Genomic DNA, 27496 nt, shown 5'->3' with positions numbered 1-27496 from the left:
ACCACAGACTCCACAAGACCCCTGGCTGAAGAGCACAAGTAACTTATGGAGAATGCCTAAATCCTATTCTTGGTTCCAGGATTACTGAGAAGACATGTGCACCAGACCACTATCCTCAATAAAAATCCCAGGCCCCAAGCAAAGACAAGACTTACTCTTCCTTCCTTTCTCAGTCTCTCAGACACTCTGTCAGTATCAACATTCTCTCTATACCTTTAATAAATTCTGCTCTCACCTCCTCTTGGCTCAAGTTTGATTTTTATCCTGCATGAGGTCAAGGACCCTCTTGGTTGGGCCTGTGAGAACCTCCCTTTGGGTCCTTGGAAACAGCCAGACTGCATCAATATCACGAAGATATATTAAAAAGTATGAGATCAAAAGATATACCTCTTAGGGGAAGAGCAAGATGGTGGAGGAGTAGGAGACCTACAGTTCGTCTGGTCCCAGATATTCAGCTAGATAGTTATCAAACCATTCTGAACACCTACAAACTCAACAGGAGATCAAAGGAAATAGTAGCAATTCTATGGACAGAAAAGCAACCACTTTCTGGAAGGTAGGATGTGCGGAGAAGTGAATCCAAGGTGATAATATGGGAAGATAGACCGTGGAGGGAGGGAGCCTCCTCAGCCAGCTACCAGCAAGTGACAGAGCAGCAGAGCATAAAATCGGAACTTTTACAAGTCTGTTCCACTGAGGGACGTCGCTCCAGTGGCTAAGCAGGGGGTGGAACCCTTGCTGGGACACTGTGGTCTCAGGACCCTCAGGGGCACAGGAAGACCAGGGGTGACTGAGTGTGGCAGAGCTCCCAGGTATGGGAGCGGGGAAGCTGGCTGCAAAGACGCAGCCAAGGAGTGGGCTCTCAGCTTGGGGTTGCCATAAACTGTGATCTGTGAACGGTAGGGCCACTACGCTTCCAGCAGGGACACAACAAGTGGCAGACAGGGGAAACTCTCCTTCCTCCCCCCAGGAGGAGCAGCGCGGGAGCGCACCGCAGGAATCTGCTGGGTTTGGAGACTCCACACGGGGTCGTGCACCAGAGACAGAAACGCTCAGTCACAGGCCGGGTGAGCACGGAGTGCAGCCAGAGACCAGGAAGACAGGAGTGATTGACTGCTGTTCTCTGGGGGCTCACTGAGGAGTGGGGCCCCCGTTCTGGGTTCCTCTGGGGCCAGAGATTGGGAGGTCGCCATTTTCACTCTCGTCCTCCAAAGCTATACGGAAAGCTTACAGGGAACAAAAGCTACCGAGAGCAAACCCGAGCAAATTACTTAGCCTGGCCCCGGCAAGGGTAGGGCAATTCTGCCTCAGGCAAAGACATCTGAGAATCACTGCAACAGGCCTGTCCCCCAGAAGATCAGCAAGAACATCCAGTCAAGACCAAGTGTAACGAGCAATGAGAACTGCAAAACTCCAGCGCTAGGGGAATACACACAGAATTCATGGCTTCTACAAGTAATATTGAAAGGGGTCCTATAAGCAAAGAGAGAGCCTAAAAGTAATATAGACCAGAAAGGAACACAGACAATATACAGTAACAGTCACCTTACAGGCAATACAATGGCACTAAATTCGTATCTTTCAATAGTTACCCTGAATGTAAAAGGGCTGAATGCCCCAATCAAAAGACACAGGGTATCATATTGGATGAAAAAAAACAAGATCCATCGATATGCTGTCTGCAAGAGACTCATTTTAGACCCGAAGACACCCCCAGATTGAAAGTGAGGGGGTGGAAAACCATTTACCATGCTAATGGACACCAAAAGAAAGCTGGGGTGGCAATCCTTATATCAGACAAATTAGATTTTAAACCAAAGACTGTAATAAGAGATGAGGAAGAACACTATATCCTACTTAAAGGGTCTATCCAACAAGAAGATCTAACAATTGTAAATATTTATGCCACTAACATGGGAGCAGCCAATTATATAAGCCAATTAATAAAAAAATCAAAGGAACACATCGACAACAATACAATAATAGTAGGGGACTTTAACACTACCCTCACTGAAATGGACAGATCATCCAAGCAAAAGATCAACAAGGAAATCAAGGCTTTAAATGATACACTGGAGCAGATGGGACTTCACAGATATATTCAGAACATTCCATCCCAAAGCAACAGAATACACATTCTTCTCTAATGCCCATGGAACATTCTCCAGAATAGATCACATCCTGGGTCACAAATCAGGTCTCAACTGGTACCAAAAGACTGAGATCATTCTCTGCATATTTTTGGACCACAATGCTTTGAAACTAGAACTCAAATACAAGAGAGAAGCTGGAAAGAACTCAAATACATGGAGGCTAAAGAGCATCCTACTGAAGAATGAATGGGTCAACCAGGAAATTAAAGAAGTATTTAAAAAATTCATGGAAACAAATGAAAATGAAAACACAACTGTTCAAAATCTTTGGGATGCAGCAAAGGCGGTCCTGAGAGGAAAGTATATAGCAATACAAGACTTTCTCAAGAAACAAGAAAGGTCTCAAACACACAGCCTAACCCTACACCTAAAGGAGCTGGAGAAAGAACAGCAAATAAAGCCTAAACCCAGCAGGAGAGAGAAATAATAAAGATCAGAGCAGAAATCAATGAAATAGAAACCCAAAGAACAGTAGAACAGATCAACAAAACTAGGAGCTGGTTCTTTGAAAGAATTAGCAAAACTGATAAACCCCTGAACAGACTTAACAAAAAGAAAAGAGAAAGGACCCAAATAAATAAAATCATGAATGAAAGAGGAGAGATCACAACCAACACCAAAGAAATACAAACAATTATAAGAACATATTATGAGCAACTCTATGCCAGCAAATTAGATAATCTGGAAGAAATGGATGCATTCCTAGAGACGTATAAACTATCAAAACTGAACCAGGAAGGAATAGAAAACCTGAACTGACCCATAACCAGTAAGGAAATTGAAGGAGTGATCAAAAATCTCCCAGCAAACAAGAGCCCAGGGCCAGATGGCTTCCCAGGGGAATTCTACCAAACATTTAAAGAAGAATTAATACCTATTCTTCTGAAACTGTTCCAAAAATAGAAATGGAAGGAAAACTTCCAAACTCATTTTATGAGGCCACCATTACCTTGATCCCAAAACCAGACAAAGAACCCATCAAAAAAGAGAATTACAGACCAATAACCCTGATGAACATGGATGCAAAAATTCTCACCAAAATACTAGCCAACAGGATCCAACAGTACCTTGAAAGGATTATTCACCACGACCAAGTGGGATTTATTCCTGGGCTGCAAGGTTGGTTCAACATCCGCAAATCAATCAATGTGATACAATACATTAATAAAAGAAAGAACAAGAACCATATGATCCTCTCAATAGATGCAGAAAAAGCATTTGACAAAGTACAGCATCCTTTCTTGATTAAAACTCTTCAGAGTGTAGCGATAGAGGGTACATACCTCAATATCATAAAAGCCATCTATGAAAAACCCACAGCAAGTATTATTCTCAATGGGGAAAAACTGAGAGCTTTCCCCCTAAGGTCAGGAACACGGCAGGGATGTCCACTATCACCACTGCTGTTCAACATAGTACTAGAAGTCCTAGCCTCAGCAATCAGACAACAAAAAGAAATAAAAGGCATCCGAATCGGAAAGAAGTCAAACTCTCACCCTGATATATGATACTTTGGTGGAAAACCCAAAAGACTCCACCCCAAAACTGCTAGAACTCATACAGGAATTCAGTAAAGTAGCAGGATATAAAATCAATGCACAGAAATCAGTGGCATTTCTATACACTAACAACAAGACAGAAGAAATAGAAATTAAGGAGTCGATCCCATTTACAATTGCACCCAAAACCATAAGATACCTAGGAATAAATCTAACCAAAGAGGCAAAGAATCTGTACTCAGAAAACTATAAAATACTCATGAAAGAAATTGAGGAAGACACAAAGAAATGGAAAAACGTTTCATGCTCATGGATTGGAAGAACAAATATTGTGAAAATGTCTATAATACCTAGAGCAATCTACACATTTTTAATGCAATCCCCATCAAAATACCATCAACTTTTTTCAAAGAAATGGAACAAATAATCCTAAAATTTGTATGGAACCAGAAAAGACCCAGAATAGCCAGAGGAATGTTGAAAAAGAAAAGTAAAGCTGGTGGCATCACAATTCCAGACTTCAAGCTCTATTACAAAGCTGTCATCATCAAGACAGTATGGTACTGGCACAAAAGTAGACACACAGATCAATGGAACAGAATAGAGAGCCCAGAAATGGACCCTCAACTCTATGGTCAACTAATCTTTGACAAAGCAGGAAAGAATGTCCAAAGAAAAAAGACAGTCTCTTCAACAAATGGTGCTGGGAAAATTGGACAGCCACATGCAGAAGAATGAAACTGGACCATTTCCTTACACCACACACAAAAATAGACTCAAAATGGATGAAAGACCTAAATTGAGACAGGAATCCATCAAAATCCTTGAGGAGAACATAGGCAACAACTCTTCAACCTCAGCCGCAGCAACTTCTTCCTAGAAACAGCGCCAAAGGCAAGGGAAGCAAGGGCAAAAATGAACTATTGGGGCTTCATCAAGATAAAAAGCTTTTACACAGCAAAGGATACAGTCAACAAAACCAAAAGACAACCGACAGAATGGGAGAAGATATTTGCAAATGACATATCAGATAAAGGGCTAGTATCCAACATCTATAAAGAACTTATCAAACTCAACACCCAAAGAACAAATAATCTAATCAAGAAATAGGCAGAAGACATGAACAGACATTTCTGCAAAGAACACATCCAAAAGGCCAACAAAAAGTGCTCAGCATCACTCGGCATCAGGGAAATACAAATCAAAACTCAATGTGATACCACCTCATACCATTTAGTCTGAATGGCTAAAATTAACAAGTCAGGAAATGACAGATGTTGGCGAGGATGTGGAGAAAGGGGAACCCTCCTACACTGTTGGTGGGAATGCAAGCTGGTGCAGCCACTCTGGAAAACAGTATGGAGGTTCCTCAAAAAGTTGAAAATAGAGCTATCCTACAACCCAGCAATTGCACTACTGGGTATTTACCCTGAAGATACAAATGTAGTGATCCAAAGAGGCACATGCACCCCAATGTTTATAGCAGCAATGTCCACAATAGTCAAACTATGGAAAGAGCCTAGATGTCTATCAACAGATGAGTGGATAAAGATGTGGTGTATAGATATACAATGGAATATTATGCAGCCATCAAAAAATTGAAATCTTGCCATTTGCAAAGACGTGGATGGAACTAGAGGGTATTATGCTTAGCGAAATAAGTCAATCAGAGGAAGACAATTATCATATGATCTCACTGATATGAGGAATTTGAGAAACAAGACAGAGAATCACAGGGGAAGGGAGGGAAAAATGAAACAAGATGAAACCAGAGAGGGAGACAAACCATAAGAGACTCTTAATCTCAGAAAACAAACTGAGGGTTGCTGGAGTGGAGGGGAGTGAGAGGGTTGGGGTGGCTGGGTGATAGACACTGGGGAGGGTATGTGCTATGGTGAGCACTGTGAATTGTGTAAGAGTGATGAATCACAGACCTGTACCCCTGAAACAAATAATACATTATGTGTTAATAAAAAATAAAATAAAAATAAACACACATACACACACACACAAAAGATCTATCTCTTTGCAACTGTATTAAGCTCAGTACTTGGACTATTATCCCCTAACTTTCGCTTATTATGTTCCTAATTGCTATCATCAAATACACAAAGTAAATGTAACAAGGGGTATAATCCTCCTGTTCATTTTCTGAATGTCTTAGAATACTTGCTGTTGCAGTAGGAAAGATTTAATAGACATCTGCCAATTTTGGCTTTAAAAAATAGTGTACATGCCAACTAAGGTCTGAAGATCCATCATTATTCAAACAGAATCTCAATTTCCTTTCCAATTAAATACAATGTCTAAATATATATGCCACATAACACATTTTTAAATAGGTTCCTTTTTTTATAGTCATGGGAGAAGCCAGGAGAATTATTCCATTAAATAATTTCAAAATCATCAGAAGTCTAGCATGATATACACATTAAAAATCAACATGACAAAAAAACTGCCATAAAGAAATCATATAGAAATAATTTTAGGAACTTTACTTTTTCTGTCAGTAAAGCATTTCTTTACCTAAATTTCAAATACTGTGGAAAAGTTGAACAAATAAGATGAATATCTCCACCTACATTCAACATTTGTGAGCATTTTGCTACAAATGCTATGCTACCTCTTCCCTTTCCCTTTATGTATCAATTTAGTTTTTACAAATCCCCATGTAATCAAATACATTAACACTTTTAAAGAAAAACAGATGACACTGAGTCAGATAAATACTATAAATATCTGTATATAAATTCAGTTCCACTTGCCACCAAATGGGTTCAGACAGATCAAGTTTATCCCAAAGGAGAATTTTCTTAATATTTAAATTTTAAATATGTAGATAAAGGATGGTGGGCTGTAGTTTAATCCCATGTTACAGAGGAAACTGAAGCATAAAAACGGTCAATAATTTATTAAAGACTCAAACAAGTAGCAAAATCAAGTACATGAAAACAGGCAATCTACTCCAGAGGCCATACTTCTAACCACTGCTCCAGGGAGCCTCCAATCCAACAGGAAATCCTCATGATTTTCTTTATTTATCCAGAATAATTCCATTATCCCTAATTACAATGCGGCCCTAATCTGAAACACCATCCTCTCTCACTGGGTTTACTGCACTAGCCGGCTAACTAGCTATCTTATTCTTCTATCCATTTAACTAATAGTAAAAGCCAATGTTCTCTAACCTACAATAAACTCCAGGTTCTGTACCTTCTCATTTATTTTCCATCAGTGACCTCCCCCACTCCTCTCCCCTCTCTCACACTGCCAGCACACTGGCTTCTACGTTGCTTCTCGTCCTCAGGCATGTTCCCCTTTAGGGCCTTGGCACTGACCAGTCCTCCTGCCTTGCACACGGTTCCTTTTGTATCTACCTGACCACCCCCTCACTCCTGTACTAGCATTTTCTGCCCACTTTATTTAAAATTGCAACTGCCCCCCACAAAGAAATTGACTCTCCAAATCGCTCTTTCCTGCTCTAGTTTTTCTTTCTAACACTTTTTACCCTCAAACATTCTAGACAATTATTTTTTTATCTCCCTATCTCTTCTGCTCTTAGATTTTACATGTACCCTAAGCCCTTAAAAAATCATCTAGTGCATAGTAAATGCTCAAAAAATAATTGCTGCTATTAAGACTTCTATGTCAACTTCAACCCAAATACTTTGAGCTACACTCTTCTACATCTATAGTTGTTAGCATTTCTCAGGATCTCACAAAAAATTAGAATTTCAAAAAATATGCTTAAATTACATTTTAAAACAGCCAAGTGTTATACACTCATCCTTTTTACTAAGATTCTTTATGTAGAAATATACTTTATAAACATGGAGATGTTCATGACGTCACTCAGAGAAGACAGGGAAGGAAGAGCTTATATAGTATGATCCCTTGTATAAGGAAACAGTATGTATTTGTATTTACGGGTTTTCTGGTATGATGACATTAGGTATTCTTAAAGCATTTCTCCCTTCTGTATATTCGTATTTTCTCATTTTTTCAATAATGAATATGTCTTATTTGTATGATTAACAAATAAATATACTATGCTCCCCAAAATTATCTTCACAATACAATTACCAGCTAAATTGTAACTCTTGCTCTATGAATAAAATATTTATTCACTGTTAATAAAACTGTTTTATAAATGCAATATAGATATGTGCTTTTAATGTAATTTAAGACACCACCTACAGATATTTATCTAATTATTTTCTTTATAAGAGGGATGATGCAGCTAATTCTTTTGTTTATACAGAGTAATGTGGCACAAATGTGCTAAATATTACCAATATATCAATATATCTATAGGAAATCCACATATTCAATCTAACTTTCAAATATTACCTTTGAAATACTCTTTTCAAATACTCTTTTCAAATACTCTTACTTTGAAAACTAAGTACTTTTAATAGGCTTTTATATTTGCAGTATAAATTTATAAACATTTCTTTTTTTACCTTTAAATTCAGAACTGTAACATAAATATATTCAACTTGAGCTTTTCTTGTTGCTGTGAAAAGTATTAATATTTATTTCAATTGTTCCCTGTTTCAAAAGTATTTAAAGTAATGTAATTAATAAAGTAAAGCTATGGATTTAGAAAAACTGTATCCTATATTTTACACATCTTTAAAGGCTACTACTATTTCGCTTAAGGAAAATCAACAAAAAAGCTACTTTAATGCCAACTCTTAATTTAGAAAATATATTCATTTTCAGAAAAATTTGGAATCCTTGCTTTAACTTCTAAAATGTATACATAATAGTGTTAATTAACATCTCAAAGAAAAGCTTAATTATGATTAATTACTTTATTTCCAAACAAAACACAAGCTCACTTACTGTCTATAAAAGGAAACCTAAATAGGTTTGTAATACTTTTCCATGATCTTAAATCTAGAAAGAAAATATATTTTTTAGTGTTTACATAATTTATATCTGAAGTTCTTTTAAATGAGATTTGATTTAGGTTTTTCCAAACTTAAATTCCATTCAACAATTTTTTTAATAACTGCAAAAACTTTACAAAAAAATAAATACACAAGGGTATTTAAAATCAAAGTTTACATACCTTGGCTTCCGAAATGCTAAACTATATTGCTGGCAAGCCAGACCCACAGTGGGAGTGTAAACAATAGGCATGAATTTCTCAATGTCAGACATTAGCACACTATAAAAGAGCTTTTCGTTTCTGTCTTGAAGATCCATTAAGAGAAGATACCTGTGGAAATTGGACATAATGAGATCTATATTCCAACAAGTTATGAAACAGCTGCTTAGAAATATAAACGTTTTTCAACAAAGTATTTTTTATGTCACGTAGAAGACATCTGATCAAAAAAGACTTTAGAAATATTCTTAAACACCTCAAAGAATGAACCACAAACCTGAGCAGTTGTCATTCAAACGTTAAAATCATTGCTGAAACAGCACAGTTTTATTTAATACCTGGAAAGACTTTATCCCTTTTTTAAAATAAAAATACCACTATAGATATAATTTAAACATTAACTTAACTAAGTAAATAGACTTCATCCTATAACTTGTAGTACTGAATAACAAAGGGAAATGACAAGTAGAAAATAAGGAATTTAGCACCAACCCTAAAAATTACTAAGGTAGGCAAGTTCAAGAGACTTATTGTTTGTATCAAATGGCCTTTTTCCTTCTAGAGGCATTTCTAACCCAGAGTTCTCTTTCTAAACATCAACCTTATCAGGTTACCTGTAACCTTTGATAATTCATAGAATAAAACCCAAACTGCTCAGTACAACTTAAAATAGTCTTGCAAAATTGTACTTAATCTTACCAGCATTTTTAAGTTGATTTCCATTCCCTGGAACAGTTGAAAATGCACGGAATTTGGAGTCAGAGATCCAAGGATTCTAATGTTTGGCAAATAGATGGGTTATAGCAAACCCTGTAACATCTGGGAAGATGATGACTTTCAGGCATGCTAAAACTGATTTAGTAATGTGGAAATCATCATTGCTAAATCAATGATCAATTCTCAGACCTCATCTTATTTTACCTGTGAAAACATCTGACACAGGTGCCCTTCCTTAGAGCTCAATACCCTCATTTTCCAGGCCATCATATTTTTCTTGGTTTTCCTCCTGTCTTACTGGTCATTCCTTTCCTGTTTCTTTGTTGCTTCCTCCTCTTCTCTGAAAGCTCTCGAACACCCATATCTAATATGTTAGGAAATTAGGTTGGCTTTACCTTTAACATATATCCAAAATCTATACATCTTCATTACTATCATCCTGGGTCTAATCTCTTACCTGAATTGTGATAGTCTCCTAAATATTCTTCCAGCCTACATTCTATTCTCAACATTGCAGACAGTCTTTTTGAAATATAGGTCAGATCGTGCTGATCTGTTCAAAACCCTGACTGGCTCCCATCTCACCCAGAATAAGACCAAAGTCCTTTAGTGGCCTTCAAAGCCACTCACAATCTGTCCTCCACTACCTTGCTAACTTCCCCTCCCAACCTACCATTTTCCCCTAGCTCATTCTGCTGCAGACACAGGTCTCTGCTGACCCTTGAACATACTGGCTGAAGAACACTATTCCTCAGATTTCCTCATGTAGTTAATTACCTCACTGCCTTTGATTACTCACTCATGAATCACCTTCTCAATGAAGTCTATCCCGATTGATATAACAATATAACTACACAAACTGACCATCCTAACCCCCAGCATTCTCAGCTCTTCTTACCCTACTTTTTTTTCATCAGCATCTGTCAATTTCTAGCATATTAATTTATTATTTTACTATTTAGTATCTAATAATTTTAAAAAATAATTTATCTAAGTTCCCTGAGGGCAGAGATCATCATCGATAATCCCAATATCTCAAAGAACACCTGACACTCAGTTGATGCTCAATAAATATTTGAGGAATAGACTGTGGTAAAAACATGAATGTGACCAGCTCTTACGAGGCAGAGGTAAATGGCCCAGGAAAAGAATATAAAGTAAAAACATCAGAGTCTGAAGAAAAGACTTATGAACAAATGAAAGGGATTATAAAGGAGTTTAAGAAGCAGCAAACATATACATTAGGCAAACAGGCCAGCCTCTTTCCCCAGCTGTCCCTGTCCTCACTCATGGGTTCATGAAAAGTAGCCATGGCAGGGATGGAGGTTATCCATGGGCTCAGCAACATGGACTTCCACTCACCAAAGCCAACCTGGCTAGAGACACTGCTAAATACCCCATCTGCGAGAAGAGACCACTGCTAAAGAGCTGATATGGCACCATTCTAGGGGGTGATCAGCAAGCTAGCGGGTGGCAGGCTAATTACACTGGACTGCTTCCATCATGGAAGGTGTGGTGTTGGTTCTTACTAGAATAAATATTCTGGATACAGATTTGTTTCCCCTACACACAATACTTCTGCCAAAACTACAATCCAAAGATTTACAGAGTGCCTTAAACACCATTACAGTATTCCACACAATACTGCTATTAATCAAAGAACTCACTTCCAATGAGAGTAAATGAAGTGTGGCAATGGGCCCATATTCATGGAATTCACCATGTTTCCCACCATCCTGAAGCAGCTGCCTTGATAGAATGGCAGAATGGCCTTCTGAAGACTCAGTTACAGCACGAGTTAGGTGGCAACCTACAAAGCTGGGGCAATGTTCTCCAGGATGCTATATATGCTCTGAATCAGTGTCACTATATGGTGCTATTTCTCCCTAGCCAGGATTCACAGGTCAAAGAATCAAGGGATGGAAACGGAAGTGTGCGGCACCACTCACTATGACCCCCAGTGACCCACTAGCAAAATCTCGGCTTCCTGACCCCATGAACTTATGCTCTACTGGCCTAGAAGTCTTAGTTCCAAAGGGAGAAATGTTTCTACCAGGAGACAATGACTCCATTGAACTGGAGGTTAATACTGCTGCTAGCCACTTTGGCCACCATACACCTTTGAATCAACAACCAAAGAAAAGAGTTACTGTGCTAGATGGGGTGATTGATCCTGACTACCAAAGAGAAGCTGGACTGCTACTCCATTATTATTATTATTCTAATTATTATTATTTAAAGATTTATTTATTCATCTTAGAGAGAGAAAGAGAGAAAGAGACAGCACAAGTCAGGGAGGGGCAGAGGGAGAGAATCCTCAAGCAGCCCCCCCGCTGAGCGTGGAGCCCAACACGGGGCTCGATCCCATGACCCTGAGATCACGACCTGAGCTGAAACCAAAAGTCGGCTGCTCAACTGAGTGAGCCACCCAGGTGCCCCATCTACTCCATAATTATTACTAATCTTCAACCCCCCAGCAAAAAGGAATTCTGCCAACAGACTGCCTTTGGACTGGAACTGCAACTCTTCCCTTGGTTTCCAGCCTGCAGATTTAGGACTTACCTAGGCTCCATAATGATGTGAGCCAATTCCTTAAAAATCAATCAATAAATCAATCAGTCAGTCAGTCAGTCAGTCAGCCTCTCTCTATAGAACCAGCAGGATATGTGTATGTTTTGGTTCTTTTTCTCTGGAGAACCTGACTAATACAAATACTAGGTACTGGTATTGCTACCTCTTCCAACCTTTGCAATTATATTTTCAAATAACTATTATTTCTTTCAACCCACAAATAAAAAAACCTCAGGTTTAGAGAGTTGCAGTGCCTTAGTAAGAAAGGGCCCAGCCACAAGTACAGGGCAAGACAGACACAGTGGTCATGGCAATGATTGCAATAGTTTGCTTAAGGCCCCTAGTGAACCACAGCCCGAATTTCAACTGAAGGCTACCCAATTCCAAAGGTAGGGAACAATATTACCTTCATCTTTGTGCAGACATGGAAGCCGAATTCTAAAAGTAAGTGACCCAAGTTTGCAGTAGTGTTAGAACCAAGCCTGGATGTTGAAAAAGTGTGCTTTTATCTACAATGAACTTCAAGTCTGACTGAAAGCCATTATGTCCTGTTTTACTCTGTCTTAAAGGGCATTTCCTGATAATTCACCTTCACAGCAACCATCTCATCACAAGAGAAAAGCAGTCTCTTTGAGGATATATTTAGAAAGGAGAATTTTATATTATTCCAATGCTCCTACCAAGGGTAAAATTTTTTTTAAAACATCATTGTATTTATGGGGCGCCTGGGTGGCTCAGTCACTTAAGTGTCAGCCTTTGGCTCAGGTCATGATCCCGGGGTCCTGGGATTGAGTTCCACATCAGGCTCCCTGCTCAGCGAGGAGTCTGCTTCTCCCTCTCTCACTCCCCCCCCCCCTCCGCTGCTTGTGCTCTGTCTCTCTCTCTCAAATAAATAAAATCTTTAAAAAGGGGGTGCCTGGGTGGCTCAGTTGGTTGAGCATCTGCCTTCGGCTCAGGTCATGATCCTGAAGTCCTGGGATCGAATCTCACATTGGGCTCTCTGCTCAACAGGGAGCCTGCTTCACCCTCTCTCCCCACCCCCGCTCATGCTCGCTCTTTCTCACACTCTCTCATGCTCTTTCTCAAATAGTTTTTAAAAAAATATTTTTAGGGCGCCTGGGTGGCTCAGTTGGTTAAGCGACTGCCTTCGGCTCAGGTCATGATCCTGGAGTCCCTGGATCGAGTCCCGCATCGGGCTCCCTGCTCGGCGGGGAGTCTGCTTCTCTCTCTGACCCTCCCCCCTCTCATGTGCTCTCTCTCATTCTCTCTCTCTCAAATAAATAAATAAAATCTTTAAAAAAAAATAAAAATAAAAATAAAAAAATATTTTTAAAAACATCATTGTATTTATACGTAAGTTCATCTCAAACTTGACTACTCTTTCCAAGTCACTAGATATTTTAACTTTCTCAACCAATAAAAAATAAACCAGACAACTGCCTAAGAGAAATATAAAAATCATCTTCAGGAATGCGTTACCTGTCAAAGTCAGAGGTCAGACGCTCAAAATTTTTAATTACTCTAAGAACCTGGATATCCTGACTGATGAAGCAAGGTGGCAACAATCCATGAATATTCAACTGTTGTCTCTCTTCCAGAGTAAAAGCCAACTCCTATGGAGAAAAGAAAAACACAATAATTTGAAGGGAATAAAAACCAAAACCTATATACATATACACACATAAGATCCAACAGATACATGGAATAAAAAATCAGAAGATCTGGTATTATCTAAACACGGCCATTCAACTGTGAGATCATATCATCTCTCAATACCTCAGTTTCCTCATCTTTAAATATTTGAATACTATAATATTTTCAGATCTGTGTCATTCATATTGTAAGTTTTGAAATTAGGTAATGCAGAAAATGATGTGAAGATATGCAAATGAAAGATATAAATACTATTAACATTATTCAATATATAAATGAGAATTATAAGAGATTTTAAAATTATGAACATGAGTAGGTCACCTATGACCTGCTGTGCCTCCCCTATAAAATAGATTTTTAAAAAAAAGCCTTATATATGATTGGTCCAACACTCCTCTCTCAAATTATCTCCTACTATTTTCTTAATGTTGATGCTTTTTTTTTAAGATTTTATTTATTTGAGAGAGAGAGAGCACAAGCAGGGGGAGCGGCAGAGGGAGAGGGAGAAGCAGACTCCCCACTGAGCAGGGAGCCCAACGCGGGGCTAGACCCCAGGACTCTGGGATCATGATCTGAGCCGAAGGCAGATGCTTAACCGACTGAGCCACCCAGGTGCCCCATCTCCTACTATTTTTTTTTTTTTTTAAGATATAATGTATTATTTGTTTCAGAGGTACAGGTCTGTGATTCATCAGTCTTACACAATTCACAGCGCTTGCCATACCACATACCCTCCCCAGTGTCCATCACCCAGCCACCCCATCCCTCTCACCCCCCTCCACTCCAGCAACCCTCAGTTTATTTCCTGAGATTAAGAGTCTCTTATGGTTTGTCTCCCTCTCTGGTTTCGTCTTGTTTCATTTTCCCCTCCCTTCCCCTATCCTACTATTCTTATTATACTCCTAGCTACACAAAATTTTTCACCATTGCCTGAACACAGCACAGTCTTTTATTCTTTCATGACACCATGGACAAAAATGTTTTCCTTGCTTTTCCACCTTTCAAGTCTGACCTCAAATGCTCCCTCTTCTCTAAAGCCCTTCCAGACTCAGCCAATATGTCCATTAGAACCCTATTATTATTCTATGTTACTTGTTTACATGAACACTTACTGAATAAAACATGAGGCTTGAAAACAAGCAATGAAATATAACTGATGGATTGATACAAAAATCCAGAATGGACCGAAGAGATTTGCTGGAACATAATATGAAGGAAAGTAATAGCAGAGAAACCCTGGTAGTCATTAATCTGGGAGAATGGGATGAGCAGCACCCCTGGAGAAGACTCTGGAGCTACCAAAGCCCAAGAGGCTTCTCTGAGCAGACGCGGTGTTCCCCTGGGTCTGGCAAAAGTTCGCCAACAAGGTGATGGTTGGGTTCACTCACGGTAACCACACCTGATGCTTCTTAGACAACCTGGATGGTAGAAATGTGCTAACTTTTATTGGGTGATTTTACAGCCATCCTCCTCTGCCCCTGAAAGCTTCCCACAATGGCAGAATAGTGACTCCTGAGTACTACTCTGGGAAAAAGACAATTTGGTTCATCCCAGAGGTAGATTACACATCCAATCTCAGAAAGTAGGTGAAGGAGGTCAACAAACAACTCTTTCTTCTAATTTTTTATATGTTTAGGCCCATTCATTCATGTCACTGGTGGAAAGCTTTATGTTTGATTCAACTCCTGGGTCCAGGGGGCAGCCTGAAGAAAGTCAAATAGATTTGTCCCCTGGATGACCCCTGGCAAGGCTCTCTAAATTGCTGACAAGGGCTAGCTGGGACCAATGGCTCCAGAACCTCCAGTATAAGAAACTGTTTATAATCTTGACTTCTCAGAAGGTCTCCAAGTGCTATCAGCACAGGTGGTGTCCAGTTCCCCGATATTTTTCTCCAATAGTAGCCACTCTTATGACTGCAAAAGCCCTCATTGTTACGTTTTCAGTTGGGGGTCCTCTGGAGCTGCTCTGCTCCTTAGCAGTTGGATGGGCCCTTTCTATTTTTTTTTCCTTTTTTTGCTTTTTCTTTATTATTATGTTCAATCAGCCAGCATATAGTACATCATTAGTTTTTGATGTAGCGTTCAACGATTCATTAGTTACATATAACACCCAGTGCTCATCACCACACGTGCCCTCCTTAATACCCATCACCTGGTTATCCCATCCCCCCACCCCCACCCCCACCCCCCTTCTGTAACCCTCAGTTTGGTTCCCGGAGTCCAGAGTCTCTCATAGTTTGTCTCCATCTCCAATTTCTTCCCATTCAGTTTTCCTTCCCTTCCCCTGTGGTCCTCCACGCTATTCCTTATGTTCCACATATGAAACCATTATGATAATTGTCTTTCTCTGCTTGATTTATTTCACTTAGCATCATCTTCTCCAGTTCCATCCATGTTGATGCAAATGGTGGGTATTCATCCTTTCTGATGGCTGAGTAATATTCCATTGTATATATGAACCACATCTTCTTTATCCATTAGTCTGTTGAAGGACATCTCAGCTCCTTCCACAGTTTGGCTATTGTGGACATTGCTGCTATGAACATTGGGGTGCATGTGCCCTTCTTTTCACTACGTCTGTATCTTTGGGGTAAATACCTAGTGGTCCAATTGCTGGGTCATGGATGGGCCCCTTCCTAAAGGATAATCTGGTGTGTTCAGCTGGGTCTAGCCCCACCACCCCTCCTGCATGCCTGGGGAAGAGCAGACAGTGCAGCCTGTCAGTCCCTTGCCTAGGAGTTCCAGCAGGCACCAGGAGACACTCATGGTACTGCTGGAACCTTTCGCATGCCATTTTCTTTTTTATCTGTGGTCTGTGTCCCCCAGTCAGAATGTGAAGTCAATGAGGTCAGGGAATTTTGTCTGTTTTGTTTTTTTTTTTCACTGCTTCATCCTTAGTGCTTAGAAAAGCACCTGATATAACTAGAATTCAGTAATGTGCTGCATAAACAAAATAGAAAGCTTTAAATATTTAATTTTAGAGAAACAGTAAAAGTTTTAAAAACAGCAAAATTATTGCTCTGGAAACTGATTAGCATATTAATTCTTGGTAAATTTAAGTTTAAAGTTAATAGGAACTGGGGCACTTGGGTGGCTCAGTTGGTTAAGCATCCAACTCTTGATTTCAGCTCAGGTCACAATCTCAGGGTTGTGAGATTAAGCCCTGCATCAGGCTCCATGCTGGGTATGGAGCCTGCTTAAGATTCTCTCTCTCTCTTTCCCTCTGCCCCTCACCACCCAAAATAAATAAATATACACATAAATAAATAAATTAAATAAATAAATAAATAAATAAATGGAACAAAAGAGGGATATTTGTATAAAAAAGTAACTATAAAATGGAAAGCATACTTCACTTATTACAGATATAACTGGGAAGACTGATCATTTAAAGCAAAATGTCACGAATAACTCTTTGGAATAAAAGAACTATATACAGTAATGTATTTGAAAAGGAAAGAAAATTCAATAGATGTTTCTCTAGCTTAAAATGAAAAATCTGGAAATTAAAAATGGGAAAAAAACTAAAGTTAAAACTCTCAAAAATACATGGACATATGTAAAAAGTAGTGAACTTCTGAATATTATGCCTTGAAAATCTGCCTGCAAAATAAAAATCAAAATTATCAATATTCTGAGAATAAGGCTTATTATCAGAAGCACTAACATATGCTCCTGCATTCACTTAATAATGGCACTTAATCATTTATTGGTATATCAGTCCTTCTTTTTACATAAATTTCCCAATCTTGGTCTGACCTAACAGGTCTCTCATATCTTTTGCCATAAAATGACAATGCCATCTGGCTATCTTTTGCTGTCCTTTGATGGTCAGTAACTACAAACACCCACACACTGTTAGCCAAATATTCTTTTTTTTTTTTTTTTTTAAAGATTTTATTTATTTATTTGACAGAGAGAGACACAGCGAGAGAGGGAACACAAGCCAGGGAAGTGGGAGAGGGAGAAGCAGGCTTCCCGCGGAGCAGGGAGCCCGATGCGGGGCTCGATCCCAGGACCCTGGGATCATGACCTGAGCCGAAGGCAGACGCTTAAGGACTGAGCCACCCAGGCGCCCCATGTTAGCCAAATATTCTATGGCATAATAAAGTGTCTGAATTCAGCTCTTAAACAACAATAACCACCAAAAACAAAACAAAAAAACTAGGGCTTAAAAATCTGGGAAACTGGGTCAAGTTAAAGTCCTATGATAAGGTTCATATTCTATTACTACACTTTACAAATAATAAAAAAAAAACTAAGTCAGTGAGTAAGCAAACTTAAATCTTAAAATCCCTGAAAATTTAAAAATATATATGGCAAGACTTCACTTAAACCAGTTTTTAAGAATGACACATCAATGTGATTACCAACCAGCAACTTCCCAGAAAGTATTCAGAGAAACAATAAATAGAATTTTGAACCATTTAATAATCCTGGCTTGATCTTTCATTTTTTCATACTAACAGAAATATATTCATATATATTTTGTAGAGGTTATAAACAGTAGCTTAATACATTCTCCTTATTAAACACTAGCTTAATACATTTTCCTCATTAAAAGCTGATGTAACAAATATCTGCTTCCAAGAATTACCTTAGAGTTATGCTGTGAGGCCTATCCAACAAAGGACAGTGTATCCCAAGTATACATGCAGCTTCTAACTTTCATTTGATTTCTTCTGAGTCTTTCATGTAGTTAAAAAGTTTAGACTTCTATACATGTATTAAGTTTCCAGACCACCTATAATTCTAATTCCCCAAAAGCTTTCTCATACACCCTAGGTTCAACCCTGGTTTTCTCATTTTCTATCTTTCTTTTTCTCTCCCTCCTCCTTACAAAACCTTCTGGACCCGATTCCTAGACAGCAGAATGGTATGCTGTCTCAATACTTAGGACAGCACAGGACAACTATTCTTCTGGGCTCTACTAATTGCTCTATGTATATCTTCTTGAGAAAACTGAGACTATCAAGCAGAAAGGAAAACAAAATTCCTGACATAACAAGAAACTTTTATCAGAAACTACGTTTGCACCTGAGAAAGAAACTTTGTCCTAAGTAATTTATCAGAAATGATTACCATAAAAACAGAACAGATCCAACCTGAATTCCATGCTAACCATCTTTAATGTTTGCAATAAGCTTCAGTAATTTGCCGTTTTTCCTGAATAAGGAAAATCAAAGTAATCAAGTGGAATGGCAAAAAGGAAAACACTGTCTAAATCACAAAAATCTTTAAGTAATCTATATATGAATAATTCATTATAAAATGCATTTATTGTAATGTTTGTTTTCATTATTTATTATTCTGAAATAACAGATCAAAGTGAGCTTTAGATTTAAATGTCAATATTTTCAAATGTATTAGCATAGTTTATGTGCATATTCTATAACTATAGAAAGAAAAGTGATTCTGATTTGTCCTGGACATATACTGAAGGGTTCCTTCTTCCAAGTCTTCCACAGTGCCAAATATTGTTCTTTGAAACTGATTTTTTTAATTCTAATTAACAATATAAATAATGACTTCTAGAACTTTCCTGGTGTATGTAACCTCATTTCTTCAAAAATACCAATCAGCCAGATGGGATACACATTTCCAAGGTAAAGTTTTTAAATAATTATTTTGCATGCATTCAGCTATGCAACCAAATTCTCTAGTGATCATCTCCTTTAAGAGGCAGAAAATTAATTATTTAAAACCAATAATATAGTAACAACAGCTTTTTAAAAAAAAAATTTGGTGTCATTACACAGCAATTAATTTTAACTCATATTTATATAGCGTAATTTAAACTGGCAGAAGTAATGATTACAAAAATAAATCCAAAATACACTTGGCCCTAAAGGGAGGGAAAAATAAAATAAAATCAGAGAGGGAGACAAACCATAGAGACTCTTAACTACAGGAAATAAACTGAGGGTTGCTGGAGGGTGGGGGGAATGGGGTAACTGAGTGATGGGCATTAAGGAGGGCACTTGATGTAACAAGCACTGGGTGTTATATGCAACCGATGAATCACTAAACTCTACCTCTGAAACTAATAATATACTATATGTTAATTAATTGAGTTTTAATTAAAAAAATAAATACACTTGGTCCTAGACACCCTAAAATTTACAGCAAAATATCATAACCATAACACCTAAAAATCATTTCATCTAGGTATTATAGGATATCAGCAACTATAACTATTTTGTAGTTTAAGTGATATGTTTGCTTAATTAATGAAAAGAAAGAGCATCTCTACCTAAGAGAGCAAATGGATTTTTAAAATATTGGATGAGAGGTTTAATTAAATAGTTTAAGTATTTCTCACTTAAAACTCAGATTACTAGTCTTTATAGATTCCTTATAAGGGTGAGAAATTATTAACCATCAATGTTAATACTACATTTTCCAAACATAGCTCTTAAAATCATTAATAAGATTTTTAAATTCTTGGGGCACCTGGGTTGGCTCAGTTGGTTAAGGATCTGCCTTTGACTGGGGTGGAGATTGGGGGGTCCTGGGATCAAGCCCTGTGTCAGTCTCCCTACTCAGCTGGGAGCCTGCTTCTCTCTCTCCCTCTGCCCCTCCCCCTGTGCGGGCATGCACCTTCCCCCTCAAATAAAATCTTAAAAAAAAAAAAAGATTTTAAAATTCTTTCAGCAAAATCAAATGCCTGTGTTCCCAAGGAAGTTTTAAGGTAAATTTCACAAAGTCACCAAATCAGTAAAGTACCTGTTAAGTAAGTAGACTGGAGGTGAGCACACTGGTAATTCTTAGTAAACTATTGAAACTGCCAATGCACACAAGTGATTAAAAAAAGCCAAATCTCATCCAAACCAAATGGGTAATACTGATTGCCAGTAGAGGCCCTAATAATCACATGCAAATTTACACCATTCTAGATATGCCTATGATACTACATGTAGTAATTATCCATATAGTGAATCAGAAACATTGGGATTACAAGATAATCATGAATTGTGACTTTGTTTGATTTCTTAATTCTTTGAGCTAGTCGAAGAATCTACGGAGTATGAAAAATTTACATTAAATTAAACATGAATTTGTAAATGTCTTTTGCCTATTCCTGAATGATGAGGAGGAGGAGGCTTCCCTCCTCCTCTCTGGATTGGCAAGGCATCCTCCAAGGTCCTCCCAAAGCATCAAGTACTTTCATCATGCAACTTCTCATACTTCATTATTTCTGCTGAAGTGCTGTTTTACCCAAAGGTCTAGGTGCTTCTGGAGAACAGGAACTATGATATTCATGTTTGAACAGCACCCAGTAAAATGTCAAGATGGAACAGGGCCTCAATAAGTTTTAAGTAAACAAATGGATGACTATATGAATCTGAAACAACTTTTCATTTCCATGTAGTTTGGTTCTATGTACAGCTCTTCCTCAACTTACAATGGGGTTACATCCCGATAAACCCCTCGTAAATTGAAAATGCCATTAAGTCGAAAATGCATTTAATATCTCTAACCTACCAAACGTCACAGCTTAGTCTAACCTACCTTAAATGTGCTCACAACATTTACACTGGCCTACAGTTGGCCAAAATTATCTAACACAAAGTCTATTATATAAATAAGCACTTAATATCTCGCGTAACTGATTGAATATTATACTGCAAGTGAAAAACAGAGCAGACGGATGGGTACAGAATGGTCAAGTGGACCAGCTGTTTCCCCTTACACTGACGTGGCTGGTCGGGAGCTGCGGCTTGCTGCCACTACCTAGCGTCGCAAGAGACGACCATACCTCATAGCATTAGCCCAGGAAAAGATCAAAATTCAAAATTCAAAATACAGTTTCTACTGAATGCGTATCTCTTTCACACATGGACCTAATGACAGACATGCAAGGAATCAGGAGACATAATTCAGGAATCTTTAAATGTGGGCATCTTGGGGCGCCTGGATGGCTCAGTCAGTTAAACGTCCGACTCTTGGTTTTGGCTAAGTTCATGGTCTCAGGGTCGTGAGATCAGACCCCGTGTCGGATGGTGGGCTCGGTGCTCAGCATAGAGTCTGCTTGAGATTCTCTCCTCCTCCTTCTGCCCCTCCCCTGCTCATGCACATGCGCTCTCTCTCTCTAATAAATAAAGAGAATCTTAAATAAATAAATAAATGTGGGCATCTTTTTGCACTGTGAAACTTAGTATTTCCTTCCATTGTAAAAGAAGATAATAAACAAAAGAAACAGTAGTAGTAGTAGTTCCTGTGACTGTCATAAATAGAAATAATATTTTTTATCACATTAAACTTCTGGCATATATCTTGAAATAACACTTATGTTTATCATTACTTTGAAATTACAGTAATTTTAGACCCACAATAAGGTTGTTTGTAACATGAAAAGGCACACAAGCTAGTCATGTCAGCGACCTTCACACCAATCTCTTTAATAAATGAAATTTTACTTTAAATTGCTCACATTTAAATATACTGTCTTGCTATTTAAGTCTTTCATAAAGAAGAATATATCTTATAATATCACATATTTATTTTTTAATATTTTGATACCTATATCATACTTGGTTTCTTTTATAACATTATGCATTCTATTTTCTGAAACCACTGCTTTAAGAAAGCCATGGACTTCACCAAATTTCCAAAGGGTACTTGGTACAAAATATCTTAAGAACTGTTGCAGACAGTGAAGAAAAAAAACAAAACTAAAAGGCAACCTATGGAATGGAAGAAAATATTTGCAAATGATGTATCTGATAAAGGGTTAGTATCCAATATCTATAAAGAACTTATAAAACTCAACACCAAAAAAAACAATTAATCCAATTAAAAAATGGGCAGAAGAGGGGTGCCTGGGTGACTCAGTCAGTTAAGCATCTGACTCTTGATTTTGGCTCAGGTCATGATCTCAGGGTTGTGGGATCGAGCCCCGTGTTGAGCCCCACATTGTGGGGGGGACCATGCTCAGTGGGGAGTCTGCTTGAGATTTTCTCTCTCCACCTCTCTCTGCCCCTCCCCCCTAAAATAAATAAATAAATAATTTTTTTAATGGGCAGAAGACATGAATAGACATTTTTCCAAAGACATACAGATGGCCAACAGACACATGAAAAGATACTCAACATCACTGATCATCACGGAAATGCGTATCAAAACTACAATGCGATATCACCTCACACCTCTCAGAATTGCTAAAATCAGCAGCACAAGAAATAACAGGTGTTGGCAAGAATGTGGAGAAAAAGGATCTTTCATGCACTGTTGGTGGGAATGCAAATTGGTGCAGCCACTCTGGAAAACAGTTAAAAATAGAACTACCCTATGATCCAGCAATTGCACTACTCTGTATTTACCCAAAGGATACAAAAATACTAATTCAAAGAAATACATGCACCCTGATGTTTACAGAAGCATTATCTACAATAGCCAAATTATGAAAACAGCCCAAGTGTCCATCAACTAATAATAAAGAAGATGGGGGGGGGGTGTATGTATAATGGAATATTACTCAGCCATAAAAAAGAATGAAATCTTGTCATTTGCAATGACATGGATGGAGCTAGAGTGTATAATGCTAAGTGAAATAAGTCAGTCAAAGAAAGGCCAAATACCACATGATTTCACTCATATGTAGAATGTAAGGAACAAAACAAACAAGCAAAGGGAAAAAAAAGAGAGAGGCAAACCAAGAAACAGACTCTTAACTATGGTGAACAAACTGATGGTTACCAGAGGGGAGGTGGGTCAGGGGATGGGCTAGATGAGTGATGGGGATTAAGAAGGGCCCTTGTGATGAGCACTGGGTGTTGTATGGAAGCACTGAATCACTATATTATACACCTGAAACTAATATTACACTATATGTTAACTAATTGGAATTTAAATAAAAACCTAAAAAAAAAGAACTGTTGCAGAGAATAATGCTTCAGTTTCCAAGGGATATATACTTCACATTATCAACATGATATTCCCAGAAACACCACAAGATGGCTTTCTTACTTCAGATCCACAGTTGAGATTTTCAGAAATGTTTTGTCTCCTCTTAGTTACTTTATGGGAGATTGTCATTGGTATTGGTCAAGGGTCTCCAGAGAAACAAAACAAATAGGGTGTGTGTATAAACATCACATATATGAAGAAATTTATTATAAGGAATTGGCTCATGCAAATATGAAGGCTGACAAGTCCTCAGATCTGAAGTTGGCAAGTTGGAGAACCAAGAGAGCCAATGGTGCAATTCCAGTCCATTCACAAAGGCCTGAGAAATCAAGAGAGCTGAGAGTACAGTTCTACTCCAAAGGCCAGCAGGCTTAAGACCCAGGAAAAGCCAGTGTTTCAGTTCAAATCCAAAGGTAGGAAAAAAATTGATGTTCCCAGCTTGAAGGCAGTCAGACAAGAGGGATTCCCTCTTCCTCACAAGAGGGTCAGCCTTGGGGCGCCTGGGTGGCTCAGATGGTTAAGCGTCTGCCTTCGGCTCAGGTCATGATCCCAGGGTCCTGGGATCAAGTCCCGCATTGGGTTCCTTGCTCAGCGGGGAAGCCTGCTTCTCCCTCTGCCTCTCTCTCTCTGTCTCTCATGAATAAATAAATAAAATCTTTAAAAAAAAAAAAAAAGAGGGTCACCCTTTTTGTTCTATTCAGATATTCAACTGACTGGATGAGGCCCACCCACATTAGGTAGGGAAGCCCGCTTTACTCAGTCTACCAATTCAAATGTTAATCTCATCCAGAAACACCCTCACAGACACATCCAGAATAATATTTGACCAATTGTCTGGATACCCAGTGGCTTAGCTAAAATCATCCCACTCACACCAAATATTTGTTGAGTGAATGCTTACACTTGTAAGCACTAAGCCAATGAAACAGTGATACATCAAATATGGTCCACAGCCTCATGAAGCTAACAATCTAAAGAGTTTAACAGGATATTACATGAATAGCTACACAAATAATTATAAAATAACAATGTGATAAGTACAGGGGAAAGAAATCTAACTTATCTATCTAACTTAACTTAGGGGCTTAAAAGGAAAGTGATATTAAATTAGATCTGAAGGACAAGGAGAAGAGTAGGAGTTGACCAGGTGAAAGGTTCAGGGTGATTGGGCAGGGAACAGCAGGGGCACAAACCCCGAGGCAGAAGAGCTTGGCTTCTTAGAGAGGGTACTGGGAAGGAAACATCAACTATGAGAAGAATGATGAAAGATGACCCTGGGAAGACAGGCAGGAACCAGAGCAGGCCAGACCTTGTTAGCTAGATAAAGTCCTAAACTTTATCCTAAGAGTAATGGCAAGACCCAGTTCTTTGCCTGACTCACGATGCCATTTTGTGAAAACACTACAAGTGAGTTAGCAGCACTCACCCACAATATTTGTTATTCACCATACTAAGGAATCAACATACAAAGGCTAGCTCATTAAAGAAAGAGAAAACAGTGCTTCAGAACCAGTTTCTGAGTACCAGGCAGATGACAGAAGGTTCCATCTGGGCTCGTTTGACTCTCAATCTGTCTTCCATGTCTCCCAACTGCATCATTTGTCTTCATAACACAACCTCGTAGCCACCACACCAAGGGCAGCTCTGATTCATGCCCTACATCAATAACGTTTGAGGGCGCCTGGGTGGCTCAGTTGATTAAACGTCTGCCTTCGGCTCATGTCATGATCCCAGCGTCCTGGGATCTGAGCAGGGAGTCTGCTTCTCCCTCTCCCTCTGCCCTTCCCCTGCTTGTGTTCTCTCTCACGCTCTCTCTCGAATAAATAAAATCTTTAAAAAAATCAATAACATTTTAACTTAGAAAATTAACTTTAGGGGCGCCTCAGTGGCTCAGTCATTAAGCATCTGCCTTCAGCTCAGGTCATGATCCCGGGGTCCTGGGATCGAGCCCCGCATTGGGCCCCCTGCTCTGCAGGAAGCCTGCTTCTCCCTCTCCTCTGCTTGTGTTCCCTCTCTCGCTGTGTCTGTCAAATAAATAAATAAAATCTTTTAAAAAAAAAGAAAAGAAAATTAACTTTAAAAATATTTACTTTATACAATACATTTTAATATATAATGGAAACACACTAATCACTAGAAACCATAGTTGCATCTAGGAAAGGGGAACAAACTAGCTGGGGCACCAAAGTGGGTGGGAGACAAACTTTTCACTTTTTTGTATTTTTATTTTTATATAGTCAATTGTAAGGCTATGAAAAATATTAAAACTATTAAGAACCATTTATCTCAATCTCTAAGAATAATATAACCATACTTACTATTTACATTTGTTAAATCTCTATTCTTATGTTTCTGGCAGTTCTAGATATGGCAGAGACTGTGATTTGCCTACTATAACATCCGTTTCTCCCCTTCTTCCCCAGCAAGAGGACCCCAATATTATTTGGGGTGGGAATGTATCAGATAAAAGACTAAAATTCCAAACTCCCCTATAGTTAGATGAGGCCCTGTGGCTGAGTTCTGAGCAATGACATGTAAGTAGAAGTGATGGATGCGATGTGGGGCAGGACCCTTAAAGAGAGCTGACCCCACTGGAAAGTGGCCCTTCTTGTGTTTCTCTCATTTCTTCCAGCAGCCAGCTTGGAATATACAAATGATATCTATAGACCAATTGTCAGTTAGGACCATAAAGTGTTCTCGAAGGCGGAAGAGCAGCAATGGTCCTGATGATTCTGTGACCCACCAAACAGGCCTAGACTGTCCACCTTTGATTTCCTTCATGTGCCAGAGAAAAACAAGCTACATCTTAACCAAGTCACTATTATTTGTTTTTATTGGTGGTGTTGTTATATATATCAAAACACAATCCTAAATGATACACCAGTCATCCCTATACCCACTACAGGAAAGAGATTCTCAGACACATACTCAATAGCATATTCACCCCGCAATGTAGAATGTGATCTGTGGAGAGGTTATAGCCACATCTGAAAGGCAGAATAGAGCTATAAAAAGTTACTTCAACAAATAACCCTCATTTTTCCATTCAACAGACTTTTACAGAATACTAACTATATTCCAGGTCCCATGGGCAACTACATTAAAAGATAAAGCTATGATATAAGCCAGTATAACAACCTACACACCTCCCCAGAGGAATTTTGAACCTTGTAGTTTCTATAGTATTTTCTCCATCACAGCATAAAGAGAAACAGAAGTGAAACATACATTATCAAAAAGGCCAAGTGGGGCACCTGGATGGCTCAGTCAATTTAGCATCTGACTCTAATTTCGGCTCAGGTCATGACCTCAGGGTGGTGAGATCGAGTCCTGCATCCAGCTCCTTGCTCAGCAAGGAGTCTGCTTGAGCATTCTCTCTCTCCCTCTGCCCCTCCCCCTGTTCTCTCTCTCTCAAATAAACAAATCTTTTTTAAAAAGGCCAAGCATTTCTAAATCCTTAGAATATAGAAATTTTATAAATTATGTTGAGTTCTTATTTTTACATAAACCATTTTCCATAGGATAACCTTTCTTACTAATATTACTATAGCAAATATGTACCCAGTAAACGGGGGGGGAATATATATTTGAGAGGAGATTCCCTGATTTTTCCCCCTGAAACTTAAAACCAAGTTAGACTGAGTTTCACACGTTCACATCCTAAAAATAACAATCTAAGGGTTCTGGTTCTGTGCAAAATGGTGTAAGCATATTTTATCTTGTCTCTCCCAAAGAACCCAACTATAAACTCTGTACAGACTGCATTGGGCAGCTATCTGAAGACTCTGAAAAGTAAATGGCAGCATAAGAATGGGAAAGAAGACCAGAATCCAACGTAAATTTCCTGGAGACTTGCCCTTCAGTGCAGCCTGGCTCCCC

At 38.7% G+C, this 27496-nt stretch overlaps 1 protein-coding gene across 3 annotated transcripts in view; it reads right to left on the bottom strand.

Moving 5' to 3' along the window:
- The window catches only part of ME1 (malic enzyme 1), a 198499-nt gene that overhangs the window by 157706 nt on the left and 13297 nt on the right, over positions 1-27496 (bottom strand). For all 3 annotated transcript variants that reach the window (XM_032409359.1, XM_032409360.1, XM_032409361.1), the window contains exons 2-3: positions 13536-13669; positions 8730-8879 (exon numbers count right to left, since the gene is read on the bottom strand). In XM_032409359.1, the coding sequence (XP_032265250.1) occupies positions 8730-8879; positions 13536-13669 (284 nt within the window). The remainder of the gene's footprint in view (positions 1-8729; positions 8880-13535; positions 13670-27496) is intronic.

The sequence above is a fragment of the Phoca vitulina genome, unplaced genomic scaffold (assembly GCF_004348235.1).
Source record: "Phoca vitulina isolate PV1807 unplaced genomic scaffold, GSC_HSeal_1.0 scaffold11, whole genome shotgun sequence".
Lineage (NCBI taxonomy): Eukaryota > Metazoa > Chordata > Mammalia > Carnivora > Phocidae > Phoca > Phoca vitulina.
This window is presented reverse-complemented; position numbering and strand designations above follow the sequence as displayed.